The 19,750-nt window shown below is 34.5% G+C and overlaps 1 protein-coding gene across 2 annotated transcripts in view; it reads left to right on the top strand.

Moving 5' to 3' along the window:
• The window catches only part of LOC111155451 (syntrophin gamma 1), a 357,699-nt gene that overhangs the window by 293,638 nt on the left and 44,311 nt on the right, over window positions 1-19,750 (top strand). For both annotated transcript variants that reach the window (XM_022515614.1, XM_022515615.1), the window contains exons 14-15: window positions 1,368-1,520; window positions 3,835-3,927. In XM_022515614.1, the coding sequence (XP_022371322.1) occupies window positions 1,368-1,520; window positions 3,835-3,927 (246 nt within the window). The remainder of the gene's footprint in view (window positions 1-1,367; window positions 1,521-3,834; window positions 3,928-19,750) is intronic.

The following is a 19,750-nucleotide window of genomic DNA, read 5'->3' as shown; positions in this document are numbered from 1 at the left end:
GGCCATTCAACCTTTAATCTTCCACTCATCTTTCAGCCATTGTTTGAAATTTGCATCCTAGAGGACATTTCCCTAACTTGCCCATATAATTTGATGTAAACTTCTGTTGTTACTCTCTATAATGGCACTTATACTGATTGTTCTTGATGTATTTACTTAGCACTAATTTATTTAATGTCTGTCTTTGCTGCTCCTCTAGACATTATATGCTCTAAATGATTAAAAATTACTTTATAATTATTTACCATTGTACTATATTTTTGAAGATAATATGTTTTCATTTTTTTCCCCTTGAAATAGTATAGGAAAATCATAAATACAAAGAGAATCTAGCCTTCCTTAAGCTTGTGAGTATCTTCTGGCAGCAGTTACCAAAGCTAAATTCTACAATCAGAAGAACTATTGCCATATATTCACTCTTCCTCTAGTATTTTAAGAATCCAAATTTGAAAAAAAAGAAGATTGAACTTACTAATAAAATAGTTATTATTTTGAAAACACTTGCCAAAATAGAGAATTCTAACATTTTGGGTGCTTAATGATGATACCTTTATGTAACTCCATATAAGAAACGGAGACACAAGTTACTAACTCTTCTTTGACCATTTTCAGTACAATCCACATGTGATTCAAAGGCTGTATCTGACTTATTGCCTGGGATTACCAAATTTCATCAATTCTTAACTGTATTTTCTTTGAACATCTCTGAAATTGAAATACACATAGATGTGTGAACATAGTTGAAAACTTCTAGTAAGATCAAGAAATTGCCATGTGAAAGTTTTTTTGACTCAATAAAATACAGTCACATAAGTAAGGTAAATATGTATCTTTTAAAAACAACTTTTTTAGATAACCTAGACTCATTTTTTTTTCCATTTCTCTTATAAATGAATACTGTCATGGTGCTTTAAGGGTTAAAGAAATCAACTCAATAGGAAATATCATGCTTATTAAACTTTTCAAAATTTGCAAACATATTAGTAAGTATTATTTAACTTCATCTTGACAGCTCTGTAAGGGAAAAGGGAGATTGTTTGTGTTATCCCTTCACACAATAAAAACTGAATCTCATGTGTAAAGTACTTTTTGGTAGCTACATTGCTAGTAAGCATAGAAGCCAAAATCTTCACTTCTGTTTCATGAGGATGCTTCAGCATTGATACAGAAAAGAAATGCATTTGTTATGGAATTTGGGATGTGGAATTTAGGCTGCTATGACCATTTTTAATGAAGACTTAGTTGTATCATAATCTCTATGATAATGGCATCTCCACCATGAATTTAGTCAACATTGATTCAAGGTATGGCCATGTTAGCAATATGGATTGATGTATGCCAGCCTGTGTAACTCCAGGTTTTCATAGGACAGTGACCTTTTGGACCGGCGGAAACACTGCTTCACGGTGCAATCTGAGTCTGGGGAGGATCTCTACTTCTCCGTGGAGTTAGAGTCTGACCTTGCCCAATGGGAAAGAGCCTTCCAAACAGCAACCTTTCTGGAGGTGGAACGGATACAGGTGAGAGTCTGTGAAATTTTAGGATCTGTGACTCCTAAAAATGCATGACTGCTCCCTAGAATTTAAATCTTAAATAGAAATGCTATGATTTTAATTAATTTACAAAGTAATTTCCTGTTCTCCAGTCACGACCACCCAACTTTTAATGTGAATGGCTTCATTCTTTCACTGTGGTTTTTCTAGAAATAATTCCCTTCAACTCTACCCTTCAAAATCATACATGTAATTTGAGACTTTTTTCAGAGGTCATATCATCACCAAAATTTTCCTGATTTTCAGTCTTTCCTGCCCATTATTACCACTATTGCCACAACTATCCTGTTCAAACTCATCCCACTTGTGAGCATCAATAGCACTTCTTTCATCTGTTTTCTTAGGTCAACTAACGCTGTCTTGTATTGGAGTGATATGTGCTTGTCATTCCCCACACTTAGTTATAGCTTGCTTGGGATTGTTTTATTCATTTACCAGCTGAAGTACAGTGCATTTGCCCTGCATATTTATTAAGCTTTATTTCTTAAATGTAAAGTTAAATGTAGGTCAAACTTCATAGAACCTTCAGCCTCTCCAATTCATGGGACCATGGAATAGATAAAGTTCCCAAATGTTGCTTCTGTGGCTGATGTCTGTCTGATAGAGACTGATGGCAAAATTGAGCAGTTGTGATGCACTTGCCATATGTAAATGGATTTGTAGACCCAGGATCTAAATGTGTGATTATTGATGAATTAGTTCCATTTGTAATTCTGAACTTAATGAGATAAATTTTAATGTTCTGTAATGAAGATGTTTTCATCTGATATATTCTTTTAAATTATAGTAATTAAGAATAGCAAGCAATTATGTCTAAATTAGTGGGCATGAGATAGCCTTGAAGATTTCTTAATATTGACAGTAGTTTTAGTAAGGTAGTAATGGGTGGATACAAGCATGGAAGATACCCATGCATTAAACAAATAAAATTAGACCCAAAACTGAAGTTAAAAGGCCCATTAAGTTTATTTTTTGAGCTGGTTTTTGAAAACTTGACTTCAAAGGGGTAATTTGGCATGGTTATAACTTTACTATGGTAATTGGGCTTAAAGCCATGAGTATAGGTTTTTGGTGAAGATAACTTGATGCATTTAGCCATCATTATAGTCAGAATGTGATTCATTTAATGTACTTTTATATACAGTATTATAAATATGATGTAAGGATTAGTATTAAAAATTTGCTTGATGGGGCGCCTGGGTGGCTCGGTGGGTTAAACCCTCTGCTTTCGGCTCGGGTCATGATCCCAGAGTCCTGGGATCGAGCCCCACATGGGACTCTCTGCTCAGCAGGGAGCCTGCTTCCTCCTCTCTCTCTCTCTCTGCCTGCCTCTCTGTCTACTTGTGATCTCTATCTGTCAAATAAAAAAAAAAATTTGCTTGAGATCAGTTTATCTCATTCTCTTCCTCCCTTTCTCCCTCCTTGTGAATTATGAACATTTTTCTTCATTTGAATATACCAGTAGAGTTTGCAATTAAATGAAAACAAAATTGGCCTGTGGACAAAAAGATGCATCATGTAGCATATAAGTCCTGAGTTTTTATTTCATATTTATTATTGTTAAATTTTAGTATTTCTATTTTAGTAGTCTTTCCAAAATATTTATGTAAGTAAAATTATAATTTAATCTGATCTCAGTGTGAAAAGTCATTGATGATTTTTGAAGAATCAGTAGGTTTATACAAATAAGCAAGTGATAAATGTCTTTAGGAAATAGCTTGTACCACATGGATGAGCATTGTCTGAGAGACTCTCAAGGTAAAGATGTTCTTATATTTTTTTCCTTGGTTGCTGAATCTGTGTTTGTGTGCCTTAAAGTTCTCTTTTAATAATATCCATGAAATTGATATGCCAAGAATTGGAGTAATATCTTAACCTTTAATAGTTCACTTTTGTTTTAATCCAAATGCAATGATATTTAGCTATAAAATATAACAACAGAACATAATCTTGCCTAAACTTAAACATTTTTATACCAGTTTTATTGGCAACATAGCAAAGGGTGCCAGTATAGCACAAGATAAAGACAAGTTCACAAGGAGCAGGATTGAATATGTGGTCCTGAATACCTCTTGGCAGGTGAAAAACCTATTCAGCTAGCTTTATTAATATTAAGATGTCAATAATACTATGTTTCTTATACAATTATTGCTGATTTTAAGTTAGCTATTGTATAAACAACTTATTAGGACCTGTCACACAGTCTTTGATAAATGTTGTTTATTAATACTGATATTGGGTCAATCATAAGAAAAGTAACAGTATTTTCTGTTCTATCTAGTGCAAGACATATGCATGTGTGCTAGAAAGTCATCTAATGGGACTCACAATTGACTTTAGCACTGGATTTATCTGCTTTGATGCTGCAACAAAGGTAATGTGTTCAGATCAGCTCTGAGGAATGTGCTGCAGACACTGTAATTTAAGAATGACTGAAATAGCTTCTAACTCCTGTCAACATTTTAATTGGTTATCATGTATCAAACTTAAGATCCTCATTTTTTAACAGAAGAAAAATCATGCTTTATTCTGTTTATAGAAACACAAAAGCTTGAATTTTTAATGAAACAAACATGTTTCCAAAAAACATTTTAAGTGTATAAAGTGAATATATATGTATAATATATATACATTATAATTTACAATATATTTTAATGTATACATTATAATAATGTATGCAAAAGAGAATATATATATATTCTCTTTTACTAAAGGTTTAGCATCTTAATAAGGGAAATTTCTTTTTCTCCAAACACAAGTTTTTGGTTTTTTTTTTTTTCCTTTCCCTCCTTTATTTGACATGTCCTCACAGAACATCGATCAGTTAAAGAGTAAAATTGATGCTGAATTTCTGACATGTCTAACAAGGAGATTCATTCATCAGATTGACTTGTCATACATTTGAAGGAGACACAACACAAAGAGACCAAAACTGGCAAATACAAGTTTTTTAAAAAAGGGTTTCTTTCTTTATTATTATTTTTTTCTGCATCAGTATCCCCAATATCCAAACAGGGAAAACATTTTTTTAGAGTTTAGTTTTATAGGTAATATGTTAGAATCATAGTATGGAGGAATTTGGGGTTTAGAATTTCTAGCCAGGAAATATAACCCTTGTTAACTCTTACTTAGCTTGGAAAGGTCTTGTGCAATCTGATTGGATACCTTTTCCACAAAAGATCTTCCTCTGAGAGGAATGTACATTGAAGGATGAAAGGAATCCTCTTGGATAGTCATGTCTAAAAAATCTTTAAACACAACTGATCCCTCACCCATTGATAATCTCCCAGTACCAGAGTCACTGCTGCATTTTCTGACTTGGGGTTCAGGTCCCCATGGAGGACATTCTTTTCCCTCCCATGACACAATCTATTCCTCAGATCCTCTCCACTTTTTCCTTTATCAGATTATGGCCTAAGAAATAAACCCATATATTCCTTCCCACTAATTTTAAAGATTACTGAGTAATCCTTTACTGGGAAACTTTTATCTTACCTAAAAATCAAGCATTGTACAGAATTTTCAAAAACAAATACAAGTAAAACAAGATTGATATAAATGTGTGAGAAAGGCAGTGTCCTGAAAATAAGAGGTTTTGGATCTTGGGAAAGATGGGAGTCCATGGTGCAGTCCCGCAGCTCACAGTCAAGTATGATGTGGACTGGTGTCTAGAGATCTTAGGAGTTTTCATGACCTAGCAACTGAGACTGTCACACAAAAGCTCAAATTATTTAAAGATGGGCAATTTATTTTTCACTTAGTGAAATTAAATAGCGTACATTTGCTGGTCAGATGGATTTGACCATCCAGTGCATTGCCTTTGCATAATGCCAAAAGAATATTTATCTAAATATGGAATTTCAGGTGCTGTGGCTCTTTTGATGACTCTCAGATGAGATTGCCATCTCTTTTTTTTTCCTATGACCAAAGACTTTCTTGGGAATAGAATATTCATTCAATTCATGATAGCCTCACGAGTATTAAATTAATATAACATATTTACTAATTTTACTACTCAATTTCATAATTATTAAATCAATGTAATAAATAACTTTCAAAATAATTAAAGTGGTTAGAAAAAAATTAAAGTGTGATTTTATAAAGAGAATATTATAGCTATAATTGTCATCAAATTCTACCACATGAAGATGGAAAAATCACTCATATATGAGAGGGAAAGTAATAAAATTCATCTGAACTCATTTCTGAATGCCTGAACTTAAGTTTTTGTTGTTGTTGTTGTTGTTTTGTTTCTGTTCTTTGTTTTTTGTTTTTAAGGATAGTATAATCTAAATCCATGTCAAGGTCCTGTTTTATCCCTTTGTGTGGTAAGGGAGAAAATCCAGATGTGGATGTTCTATGTGACATGTTGAGGTATTCCTGCCTGGGTGTGCAGGGAAGGTATGAGCACCCAGGAGACTCTAAGCAAATTGTTATGATGCCATCTAGGGCATATCATTTAGCAAGAATGAGATTTTAGTCAGTACAAGCTTGACACAGGAAAAGCCAGTGGCCTTGGGGAGTGGTAATCACCATCTTCCCATTTCCCCTTGTTGGAAGTTCCTAACTCCAAGGCCACCTGAGAATAGTGAGGGAGGGAGAGAGCCTGTCTCCTTGTGATGAGCAAGGTATTCCTCACTAAACTGACACTTGCGCAGTAATAGGGAACTGTTAATAATTGTGTCAGGGCAAACCACTGACCTGCCTGTACTGCAAGAAGGTGGCCTTACTCCATGGAATGGAGTAAAGTAAGTAAAGCCTAAAGTAAGTAAGTAAAGCCCAAAAGTTATTTTTAAATACAAAAAAGAAAAAAAAAGTAATGATGATGTATAAATTAAAGCTTGTTTTGTTCCAATATTTTATTAAAACAGTTAAATAATATTGTTTATTTTCTCTACTTGATATGCCAGTGGAAAGAATCTTTAAAAATATATGCCCAGCAGATTTTTTAAATGTTTGGCTCAGGAAGGACAAAGCAGCAATACTATTGATACCCTTTAACTGTTCTTATTTTGTCCGTCTGCTCTGCATCTTGATCAGGCCCTCCAGCTTTGAAGTGACTATGGAAGCAAACCAAAGGTCATATGATAAAGTATAGATTCCAGAAAGGGGGAGGAGGTGTACTGAGTAGTTAGCTGAGTTCCATTTAAAGCAAGTTCTACATTGTTAATACACCAGCCAAAGGGAGAATTTATATATATATATATAGAGAGAGAGAGAGAGAGAGAGATGATAAATATGGAGATATATATATATTTATCATTTTTAAAAGATATTTTTTAAATAAAATAAACAATAATGAAAAAATAAATTAGAAGACCAAATTAGATACTTAGGGAATAAAGTCTTTGTGGCCTTAGTTTACACTACACTGCTATAGGTTTGGAAGCAGTGAGGTCTGGGAATGTCAAGCTAGTTTTGTTACTTGTCCCTTGTGCATGAAAGTCCTCAGGGAAAACTCTTTCCCTGGAATTTCTAGACAGTACAATACACACTAAATAACTCTGCATTTCCCATACTTCAGTTTACATTAGCAACATAGCAGAAGGTTATCCATTCTTCTGTTTCAGTTAGTGCTGCTGGGGAGATTCCCTCATAGAAGTTTATTGCCATATAACAGTTCAGCTTGTTTTTTGCAATCTTTATCTTTATTAAAATGTAGCCTGAGTGTTAGAAAAGGTTTTCTCATTAATATGTCAAAGTATGATGTTGCAGTACTAATATAATTCCCATAGCTAAAAGTATTGATTTGTTGCCATTATATTCCTTCAAAAATTCATATATGCATTACTTATAGCTATTAATAGATTTCCTATATAAACAGAGACTTTAGTAACATTTGTAAATAAATAGTTAATGAATACTTGTTTCCTATTGAAAGATAGAAGAGGGATATATAAGGCTTCCTGGAAATTGAGACACCAAGAATAAGATTATCCAGACAAATATCTGTAAGTAAGGAGAACACTGAATTTGAGGTCAGACATGATGCAAGGTCAAGTTTGTGGGTAGCCAAGAGCCAGATTATGAAAGGGAACCTAATAAAGAATTGCACCTGATCCTAAGAACAGAAGAACCTTTGAAGGGTTTGAGACACAGGAATGAAATGATCAGAAATGTGTTTGGCAGCATAAACCCAGTAGAATAGTAGATGACTGAGATGGAGAAAACCTGGGGAAAGCCTGGTTTGGCCCTCCTCTGGACATCTACCACTTGGAAATGTTCTAGAAAAAAAAAATGCATGGTTAACAAGGTCAAATAGACTGTTACAAGTTGAGGTTGAGGGTGAAAATAGTGTATGAACAGAAGTAAGAGATGTTCAATATCATGGAAGCTAAGTTATAAGGAAGGAAATGTAGAAAATGCTTGGAGTGAAAAACTGGGCTCCTGGATTGTGGTCCAGTGCATGTTTGACCTAAATCTGATTTATACTGTGTAAAGGTCACCCTAATGGAGGTATACAGATTGCATTGATTGGATGGAAGCAAGACTGAATGAAGAGCCACGAATGGAAATAATTTATGTCTCCCTTTGATAATTTAGAATAAGAATAACTTTTAAACTTTTCTTTTTAAACATGAAATTTTGTAAAAATTTAAAAAATGAGGGAATTTCTTTTATCTGTATCAAACAAATAACACCTGAGTTCTAATAGTTAAAATAAGGATGAAGCCATCAGATCCCACACCTTAGACCTCCCCCTCACTCCCAATGCTGCAGCCCACGGGATAAGTCAACTCTCTTGCTATAATTGGAGCCCAAAAACTCTTTATCCTGTGTAAATAGCAAATGCAATGCGTGGGGTACCCTAAATCCTGACCCGAACACTTCATGAGAAGTATAAATATTATTCGTATTACTGTTTCCCCGACAGAGTCTCTGAAACCATTGGTTCCCTAAAACTGTTACTGTCTGATAGTTTCTTTTATTTAATGTTTTAATAGTTGATTTTGAGAAATTCTAGGATAAATTACTTAAAAGGCTTCTCTACTTCAGTATATCTAAGAACCAGTACTAACACAGAGAATGTCAAAAATATTTTTGAAATCATGATTGGTTAACAGATCTATGCAGATAATAAATTATTAGGTGAAAAAAGTAACATGCTTAAGAATTAGCTCTGTCCTATTTTAGAAGCTACCATAATGATTTTATGTTTCCTTCTTGTACTCATTACTAACTTTAATTGATTATAGTTTGGAAATATTATCTGGAGGGAAGTTATAAAACTCATGTCTGTGCATGATGACCTGCATTTTAGGAACTTTATATTCTATGCCATAAAAGACAATGTCACCCTAACTGAAATCATTTCTTTCATGGTTTTGAGATGTTCTGTATAAAATTAGAGGACTTTCTTTTCCCAAAGAATTGTGTTGCAGAATTAAACTCATTGTTAGCATATTAATCCCTGAAGTATCTTAATCTCTATAATACATTTATATCTTTAAGTAGATACTGATTTCTACAGTGTTTCAAGGTAAAATTTGGAAGGAAGTTGAAATGACCTCTACTTATACTCTTCATTTTCAAGAGTCTTTGATATATGTTGAAGTTGAAGGTCGCTAATTTTTAGGATCTTTGAGCTACTGTTTCTCCTAAAGATATATGATATTGTTTTCATGTACACACACACATTTCATTATATGTTTGACTTTTTCTGAAAAGCACTTATGTAATTATAACAACTATAACAAGAATTCCATAGGTCAGAACTCTCAAAATGGAATTAAACCTTTAGTTTTTCCATCTAGGCTATTTTTTCTATAATATTTCAACTATTTCATATCAAAGGTAGATACTAAAAGCCCAAAAGGAAAGCTTGAAATGATTAAAAATGAATATTTTCTTGAAATATCTCCTACATAAGTAGAAATCTTAAGTGTAGATATGCTATTATGTAGTGACAACAATATTCATATAAACCTTAACATTTTTCCTTTACACAATATCTTTCAATCATTTTGCTTCCTCAGTTGTGTAACTTACAGTCCCTAAATATGGACAAAAACATCAAATTCTATTTTATGGAATTTTCACATTCTTCTTCAGATAAATTATCTTTTCTTTGCTTTTAGGAGAATGAAGAACATTGCATTTATTGCAAAACAAACTCAGACATTTAGGGAAACAATCCATCAGGTAATTTTTTTTAACCCTCAAACATTTCAATAATAGCCCTAAAGTAAATGTTCAAAAGAGAGGTATTAACCCAAGCTTTCATACCGGTATATTAGCCAGATGCAACATAATAATAGAATCCTGGATTTTTCCTTCATTTCTTGGCAATATTAAGACACATTATAAAGTAATGTGGAAACTAACACATACTTAATTACCTATATTTATAATTCAAAGTATATAAAGACCAAAAGCAGGCAAGAGTCAAAAATTCTTTGGCTAGTATGCTATTTTTAATTTAATAATAAAAATTATTAAAAAAATTTAAGTCAGATATTATTAAAAATATCTGACTTAAAACTTCTTTCGGTGTATCTTAGATTATCTCCTTTAATCATCAGTTTTGTTTTTTATGAAATTTTTTGCTAATATCACATAGTAAGTAGAATAATAGCTGTGTGTATATCTTACAGCATTATTCTAAAATAAATAAGATAGCTTTTTCAGAAATAAAAACATAGTAAATTGTCAAATACAGATTCTGAAGTCCTTAAGCATTATTTCCGACCAGGCTATTTTTCAGAGAGTTTTGTCTCAACCACAGATCCTATCTTTTCATCCAATCCCAGGAATTCATCATGTTTTTCCCTGTTTATTTCAAATTCCCCAGAATTCATTGATTAGCTGCTTTTCACCTTTAACACCTGTAGAACCTTTGCAAATCACATAGCTGCTGAGCCTACCTTCCTCACCTCTGAAACAGACATGCAAATGACATTTTTTTCATGGGATTATTGTAAAATTTAAATAAAATGTATATTGAGAGTGTTGCACAGTGAGTGGCACGAGATGAGCCTTCCTAAAAGGTGGATACTTAAATTTCTCCCACATGGCTGGGTAGTTCTGCCCACTACAGGGCACCAGAACCAACATTACCTTGCTACTGTGGCCATTCTCAAAATGTCACAACAGCACTGTGTTTTCTAGAACTTTGATCAATCAATCAACACATGTGTCTGCTATATTCCAGTTCTTGTGAATCTGTGCTTTCATGAAGGTCTTTGTTTTCATGGCACCTAGTGGAGAAGATACACATTAAGCAAGTAATCGTGTTTAATGGTTCTCAGCAAAGGGAGTTCAGGGTAGCATGGAAGCATGTAAGGTAGGTTAAGGGCCCATAGGTGGTACTTAGAGTAAACCACATTTCACTTGAAAGTTGACAGGTCGTGAGCGGCTAACAAGGAGCACAATGGAGGCAGATGCAGCAACGTGTGTGAACACTCTGGTATGTGAGATGACTGACAGTTTCAGTGTGGCTGGAGCAGGAGAGTGAGAGGGCTGCACTGACCGAAAGTAGTCAGGCACCAGATAATAAGGACCCATAGTCTTCACAGTAAAGACTGGGCACTCACATCAGTTAGCTGTGGCCACAAAATTGCTATTGAACACCCAATGGCAACGTTCACTGGCTTACAGCAGTAAATGTTTGTCTTTTTGTTGTTTTCCTCATAACTGTATGGGATCAGACTATTGATCTGTATAGGGCTCCGTTGTGAGTCTGCAGTTTGGATGGTTCCCTCAAGCGTCATGATTTGACTCTACTCTAGTTGTTCCCTATTCTTCTTAAGAGAGCAAGCAAAAACAAGCAATTCTTCTTTAGCATCTATTGCTGGAACAACTGCAAAATCCCACCAGCCAAAGCACGAGGCTGCAACCGAATAAAAGGACAAGTCACCTGGGAGAGCACCTCAGAGTTACACTGAAATATGCCTGGGTACAGGGAGGATGCAGATTTAGGCTGAAATGCCCTTCGTGCCAAGGGCCATGGAAAGCCACTAAGAGATTTTATCTTAGTAACACGATGCAAGCCATGATGACTGCAGCACATTTATGGAGAATGCTTTGGAGGGGAAGATGAGTGGATGTTGGAAGGGAAGAGGGTTATTAGAGTAGGATTAGAGTAGGAGGCTTTGAGAATGAAGAGCAGCAGGGAACTGAGTCATAATAAGTCATAATAGTCAGGAGTGCTTAGAGAGAGAGTAGAGCTAAGTATAACACCAAAGTTTCTGACCTGAGCAATTGTATGAGGGGAAACTGAAATACACTGGAAAAGGAGTGGATTTGGAGGACATCTGTTGAATTATTTTCATGCAAGTAACTGTGGAGAAGTCACTGAGTAGTTACTATGTTCAGCATAAAAACGAGTAGTTACTATGTTCAGCATAAAAAAGGATGTTACTTTTTTGGTGCTCTGTATCTTACATGATACAGACTTTTCTAAGCTCAATGACTTTTCTAAGTTTCTTGGGAAAACACACTCCAGTGAAGTGTGATATACCATGGAATTCAGATACTATTGAAACAGGAGAGCTAGGTTTTTGTCTCACAGAGCTGAAGACTGAATCCCATGGACAAAGGAGAGTGAGTAAAGTGAATAGAGTTTTGAATAGGCAAGGGTACAGAAAAAAATTTCTCAAGAGTGAGGGATCCTGACAGGGTTGCCACTGGGGGCTTTTAAAGATGGTCTTTCAAAGAAGGGTAGCTGGGGAACTTAAATCCTTTTAACATCTCTATTGATAGCACCCGTTGAGTAAGGACCAGTGGTAACACCTTTAATGGCTTTTATTTCTTTTTAGGGTAGATAATTTTTTGATCAGAAGTAACTGTTATAACAAGACCCCACCTGGACATCTAGGACAGAATGGTCTGGTTTGTTCCTTTATCTCTGGTTTCCTTACGCCTCTACATTTTGGGGATTTTCATGAGCCTGATCCTGTACTCTCCTACCTATCTTTCCCTACCTAGCCCTGTCTATCCCTTACTCACTATAAACAGACAACTTACATTGGGAACTTAAAATGCCAAGGTATAGTTCTGATTGCTTTTCCGTATACCATCCAGTGCTGTGTAACTGTTTTTACTTATGTCAGAATGACTTCTATCTTGAGATACTTCTTGGTCTCTAATACAGACCAATTTCTGGCAGGCAGGCTTCATTCACCAATCCACTGAGATATGAAATTACCACAAATTCTTTGGGTAAATAAAATTTAAGCTCTACCTGGGATCCCCTATGCATAACATCCTATGTAGATCTATTTAAGCATTAGATTTACATATGCCCTCACTAACCTTGAGTAATTCAGACTCTCTTCAACTGCTTGCAATATTGTATGGCCATTTTAACTAAATCGAAATGTTTCAATGCAAAAAGAAAGATGATGCATCCTAAGGTAATTCATTATGTTGCTAATTTAATGAATGAAATAGTTTCCCAAGTGATATCTTTTACAACTCAGTTAAAAGTAAACTATAGTAATTAAGATAAAAAACTTAATACTACTAAAAAAAAAGGGTAAACTATCCATTTCTAGAAATGCAAATGTCTTTGAATTTTGGGATTTTTTTTTTATTATGCTCAGGGAGAAAAAGAATAAATGATTGATTCATACCAATAACGTTCATAATTAGATTTTAGAAATCAAATTAGTTAATACGAATAATGATGCTGCCTCAAAAATAAAGATATGCAGATACTTACGCATTAATTTAGCAGTTCTTTAATAGCATGCTTCATCTCTGTCAGTGGAACAGCCTGCAGACAACCAGGAGATGAAACAGTAAAGCCTTATTGCATTGCACAGAACATTGTCTTGGATGTAGCATCTCAGGAACCCCCTTTCTTTTTTTCTCTAGAGCTATTACTATCCATTGAGTAGGCAACTGTGTGTGCATATGTTAAAAAGAAATAACTGGAAAAGAGTTCATTTGTAGGGTGGATTGGTAATAAGAACTAAAAGTGTGATGGAATTCTGTCATGTTGCCAGAAAACAACAACAACAACAACAATGATAAACAAAACAAAAGCAAAACCCTAAGAATCTGAGAAACTTATACCAAGTAAACCATATTTTCTTGCCCATTCTTATTGTGCACATGACATGTAAGGTTCTCAAAATGAAATTTGTATGTTAATAATAACAAATAGCATAATTTGTCCAATAGTATTTGGAAACATGTTAGTACATCCTTTCTCATATATATTCTGATTATTCTTTTGAAAAAAAATTATGTAGATATGATTAAAATAAGTACTCTGCATCTGTCAACTTACTAGATTGATGACTTCAAGCTATTACAAAATAACTCACAAAGTCTGAGTTTTAAAACACTTTTTCTGGTTTTAAATTTTTTGTTGTTGTTCTGTTATTCCAAATAAATTCTTAAAGTGAAATTCTGTATAATCTTCTTCAAATATTCTATATATGAAATGGAAATATCAATACATAGATCCCTATATGTAGAGTCCATTTGAAGGGAATTAATTTAAAAGAAATATGTCTGATAGATAACTCTGAGCTTGATTGGGCTGTTCCAGCCTGTCTTTAATTTAGGCATCTGGCCTGATGATAATGAATTTCTGTTCTGTTAAGTAAAGCTCAGATATGCAAATTGATCTCTAAGGCTACATGTTAAAAACATCTCAACACAGTGTGTCCTACACTGAGTTTGTTGTCCATTTTGGTCTGACTTCTTTGCCTATCTTCGTCATCAAAAGAAATTTGAATTGTCTCTATACTCTTGTCTCTTCCTCAACAGCCCCTCCTAAATAAATCTGCAAGGTGTCTGCACACTAACTTGGGTAATCTGTTCTCATTTGGGTTTTTGCAATACCATCCAAATAGTCCTTTTTGATTTATTTATTAAACACACTCTTTTTATGCATTAACTATGCCATGACCACTAATACACAAGGAATACAAAAATGAATACAATCCCTCCTTTCTTTTTTTTTTTTTTTTTAAGATTTTATGTATTTATTTGACAGAGAGAGATCACAAGTAGGCAGAGAGGCAGGCAGAGAGAGGAAGAGAAGCAGGCTCCCTGCTGAGCAGAGAGCCCAATGTGGGACTCAATCCCAGGACCCTGAGATCATGACCTGAGCCGAAGGCAGAGGCTTCACCCACTGAACCACCCAGGTGCCGCACAATCCCTCCTTTCAAGAAGTCTACATTTTAATGAAAAAGACAGATCTGGAACTGGGTATGTTTAGGTACTGTGGCAAGAAGCCAAAGCATTATAAAGCATAGAGTTGCATTCCTCTCTGGTCCATCTTTCACCCTAGATTAATGATACTTCTAAAATGTAAATTCAGCTATGTCTTCAGTTTCTCTTGTTAAATTACTTGAGTGGCTTCCTACTGCCTTTAAGACAATATTTGTTATCATATACAGAAGCCTCTTAATGTTCTTATTTCTGCCTGTAGTTTAGCATCATCTCCTGGGACATTTGGTGATTCAGGGAAGTTCCACACTTTTAGACATAATATTCCCACAATTTACTTTCAGCCTTGAGTGCAAATCTTATCCATAAAGCCTTCTTTCACCCATCTAATTTATTTATTTATTTATTTAGTTGGTTGGTTTTAATTTAATTTTATTTTTTTCAGTGTTCCAAGATTCATTGTTTATGCACCGCACCCAGTGCTCCATGTAATACGTGCCCTCCTTAATACCCATCTAATTTAGATGTCCCTTCCCTGAGAGCACAGAATTGTATGCATACCCCAGCATAGCACTTATCATAATGTACTACAATTAAGTCTGGTGGAGATATTAACTCTAATCTCTGATCCAGACTCAAGCACAGTTCAAAGACACAGAATTAACTCAATGACTAGTAATGAATATATTGATGAATATGATACCACCTAAGGAAATAAGTGAAAGCCATATGCTTTCATCTAATTCTGTGATATTTTGATATTGCTCTTTTTATCCCTCTATCATCACCATTCAAAAGAAAATTTAAAATTAGTATAGAGATGAAGTAAAAATGCAAATTAGGCCCAAAGACATAATTAATAAGGATAAATTTTACAGGAATGAAGAACAAATGAGAAGTATAAAGATGTGTAAAGAAAAGTGGTTTTAAAGAGAAAGTTTCTTCTGGCTTTCCACCAAATATGACCCCTAGCCCACCTACAAAAAAAGAGAAGGAAAAAGAGCCACTTCTAAAACACTAAAATGTGTGGGAAATTAATTTCAGGGTGTGGGAGGGTGAATGGAAGGAAGGCAAGAGGTGATGTGTTTGCTTGGGCTTCTTGCCAAAATGAAGGGTGATGCAAAATGGAAATAAGGCTGAGTCGAAAGTTTGATTTACTGCTTAACTAGAAGATCCATCACGGCGATTTGCAAGGAAAAGAAGAAAGCATTTGTGGTTATTGCTGGGCAAACATGAATTAAATGTGAAGTACCAGGTGTTGGTGGTGTTACAGGAAGTGTGAAAATAGATCCTGGCTTCAAAGCATTTTTTTGTTGTAATTATTAACATGATCTATGCAATAAGTTGTAATACATATAGATTGTTCTTCCTGGTGTTTTTGCCCCCTGTGTTATAAAATATCCTATATCTATTTCTCATAAGTTAGATAACATGATGTTTACATTACCTTCTTATGCAGAGGTTTTTTCCATTTTTTTTCAATAGGAATTTTTCTGTGGGGCATGAAAAATTGAGGCTTGCAAAGAGTGAAAGAAGAAAACTGCAAAAGTTTGCTTTTGAGATTGTTTTGTCTCTTTTTGTTCAGCATGCCAGTTTTTCATTATCATTTACACATCTTTTTTCTATTTATATGAAATTAATGAAGTACACTTTTGAATAGTCTGCATCTAAGACATTCTGGATGCTGTTCAAACATGAATTCATTCACTAACCTGGGTCACTTGGTTATATCCAGTTTTGAATCCTATTTTTTGAGGGATTATACAAATGTAAAATGTTCTCCAGATGACTAATATTCCCAATCTTTAAGCTGGTTCTAGCAGTGGGTCTTAAATAAATAAATAGTTTATGGAAAGCTTTTGACTTGTAGAGGGAGAGGGAGAAAAGCTTAAAATAGCAAAGTATTATAAAGAAGAAACAATGACTTAGAACACACTGTGTTTGGGAAAATCAGTAAATTACTTTCCTGGGTTTAGTGTCTTACACTAAATGGGACTCTGGGTCTTTCTTCTATTTTAAGAAAGGAGTCAGGCATTTGCAATGAAATTTCATTTATAACTGATCATGCTCAATAAATGGGTCTGTGATTTTTTTTTAGTTAGGTAAAGAATTATAGCAAATCAAAGATCCAGCTTGAGATAAAAGCAGAAATATGAATCATGGAGAATAATATACTTAGGTTTGATTTCCACTTATTAGCTGTGAGATCTTATGAATGTGTACACTCTTTCTTAAATTGTATTATCTGGAAAATGGAAATACCTTGGTTTCCTGCATCACTCTTGCAGGAATGAAAGGGCCTACATAGAACAATGTGTTCATTGTAAAAACATGTCAATTGAAAGACTACAACAGACACACAGAATGCTTCCAAGGCATTAACAAAGTTTTTTAAATTTTTTTCTTTTTCTTTTTTTTTTTTAAGATTTTATTTATTTATTTGACAGACAGAGATCACAAGTAGGCAGAGAGGCAGGCAGAGAGAGAAGGAAGCAGGCTCCCCGCTGAGCAGAAAGCCTGTTGCGGAACTCGATCCCAGGATCCTGGGATCATGACCTGAGCCGAAGGCAGAGGCTTTAACCCACTAATGACTTTAACCCAACAAATGACTCAATGCTATGTGCCTCATTATTTGCATGATATATTCTGTTTGATAATAGTTCAACATTTCATCTTCAATCATCATTTGTAGGCACATTTTATAAGGATTACACTCTGGTTTAAGAATGATGACCTTAAGTTTTAAATCCCAAATGACATTGAAACAGAGGTTTTTAACATTTATGTTTGCAAAAAAAAAAAAAAAAAAGAAAAAAAAAATTTATGTTTGCCTGTGTTGTTTTAAATAAAATGTATTAATTATAAAGAGTAGGTCAGAGGCAAAAGATTCCTTTGCACACTTTTTGTCATAATCTTTAATTGAGAGAACACTCTGGTTAATAAGCTTCAACTATATATTTTCTTACTGTTTGTTTATGTCATCTTTAATAACTTTATTATCACTACAGTATTGAAAATGCTGTGATTCATTGTGTTGTTCTTTCTTCAAAGATACAGATGACTTTACTTGCAGCTTTAGGCAGTTAAAAATATTTAAAGGCATCTTCAAAATGCCACATATGTTTTATATTTGTCATTCCTTATAATAAAAAAGCTGTTTATGATTGTCAGAAACAAGCAAATGTTTTAATAAATCAACAAGGTATTTAAGATAGCTTGTTGCATTAAATATTTTATTTTATAGTGCAATTTTTATTGTTTTTTGAAATGTATTCCATGGAAAAAATTACCTGGTTAAACTAAGTTAAATGAGTTTCATTTCTGAAAATATCCTCAGACATTATTGTGCTAATGAACTTCACACACCAACTGTATTTGACCATGCTCAACCTCCTTTTTCTCCAGGAACAAGTAGAAGCAGTCCTCCATGGAAAGACTTGGGCAAGTGAAAAATCTAGCCTTTGATTATTTATAATGAAGTCTTTGGGATCAAATTCCACATTTTAACCCACTGAGCCACCCAGGCGCCCCCAAATTCCACATTTTAAAAATGTTCAGAAATATTTTTACATATTACTGGTAGTTTTGGGGGTTTTTGTTTTTTTCTTACTCATTTTGTATTTGATCTCCATCAAGTTCAACAAAATAAGCTTACTCCTGGTGGCAAGGATTTTCCAATACTTCTAGCCCCAAACACGGCCATTTCATTAAATTTATCTAGAGAAGACAGATTATGGATTTGCCACATCCAAAGATATTATTGTCTGTTGATTGTTAGAGTGTTGCCTGCTCAAAAGTTGGATATTTCACAGTTTTTTTTTATTATTAATTATTTTTATTAACATATAATGTATTATTTACCCCAGGAGTACAGGTCTATGAATCATCAGACTTACACATTTCACAGCACTCACCATAGCACATACCCTCCCCAATGTCCATAACCCAACCACCCTCTCCCTACCCCTCCTCCCCTCAGAAACCCTTAGTTTGTTTTGTGAGATTAAGAGTCTCTTATGGTTTGTCTCCCTCCTGATCCCATCTTGTTTCATTTTTTCCTTCCTTACCCTCCTAACCTGCCCTTCCTCTCAAATTCCTCATATCAGAGAGATCATATGATAATTGTCTTTCTCTGATTGACTTATTTTGCTCAGCATAATACCCTCTAGACCATCTAGTTCCATCCATGTCATTGCAAGTGGCAAGATTTCATTTCTTTTGATGGTTGCATAGTATCCCATTGTATATATATACCACTTCTTCTTTATCCATTCATCTGTTGATGGACAGCTAAGTTCTTTCCATAGTTTGGCTATTGTGGACATTGCTGCTATAAACATTCAGGTGCACATACCTCTTTGGATCCCTACATTTGTATCTTTAGGGTAAATACCCAGTAGTGCAATTTCTGGGTCATAATGTAGCTCTATTTTCGAGTTTTTGAGGAAACTCCATACTGTTTCCAGAGTGGCTGCACCAGCTTGTATTCCCACCAACAGTGTGGGAGGGTTCCCCTTTTTCTGCATCCTCTCCAACATATGTTGTTTCCTGACTTGTTAATTTTAACCATTCTGACTGGTGTGAGGTGGTATCTCATTGTAGTTTTGAATTGTATTTCCTTGATGCCAAGTGATGTTGAGCACATTTTCATGTGTCTGTTGGCCATCTGGATGTCTTTTTTGCAGAAATGTCTATTCATGTCCTCTGCCCATTTCTTGACTGGATTCTTTGTTCTTTGGGTGTTGAGTTTGCTAAGTTCTTTAGAGATTTTGGATACTAGCCCTTTATCTGATATGTCATTTGCAAATATCTTCTCCCATTCTGTCAGTTGTCTTTTGGTTTTGTTAACTGTTTCCTTTGCTGTGCAAAAGCTTTTGATCTTAATGAAGTCCCAATAGTTCATTTTTGCCCTTGCTTCCCTTGCCTTTGGCAATGTTTCCAGGAAGAAGTTTCTGTAGCTAAGCTTGAAGAAGTTGCTGCCTGTGTTCTCCTCAAAGATTTTGATGGATTTCTGTCTCAAATTGAGGTCTTTCATCCCTTTTGAGTCTGTTTTTGTGTGTGGTGTAAGAAAA

Source organism: Enhydra lutris, unplaced genomic scaffold (assembly GCF_002288905.1).
Source record: "Enhydra lutris kenyoni isolate GAN:26980312 unplaced genomic scaffold, ASM228890v2 scaffoldscaffold41, whole genome shotgun sequence".
NCBI classification, from domain to species: Eukaryota; Metazoa; Chordata; class Mammalia; order Carnivora; family Mustelidae; genus Enhydra; species Enhydra lutris.
This window is presented reverse-complemented; position numbering and strand designations above follow the sequence as displayed.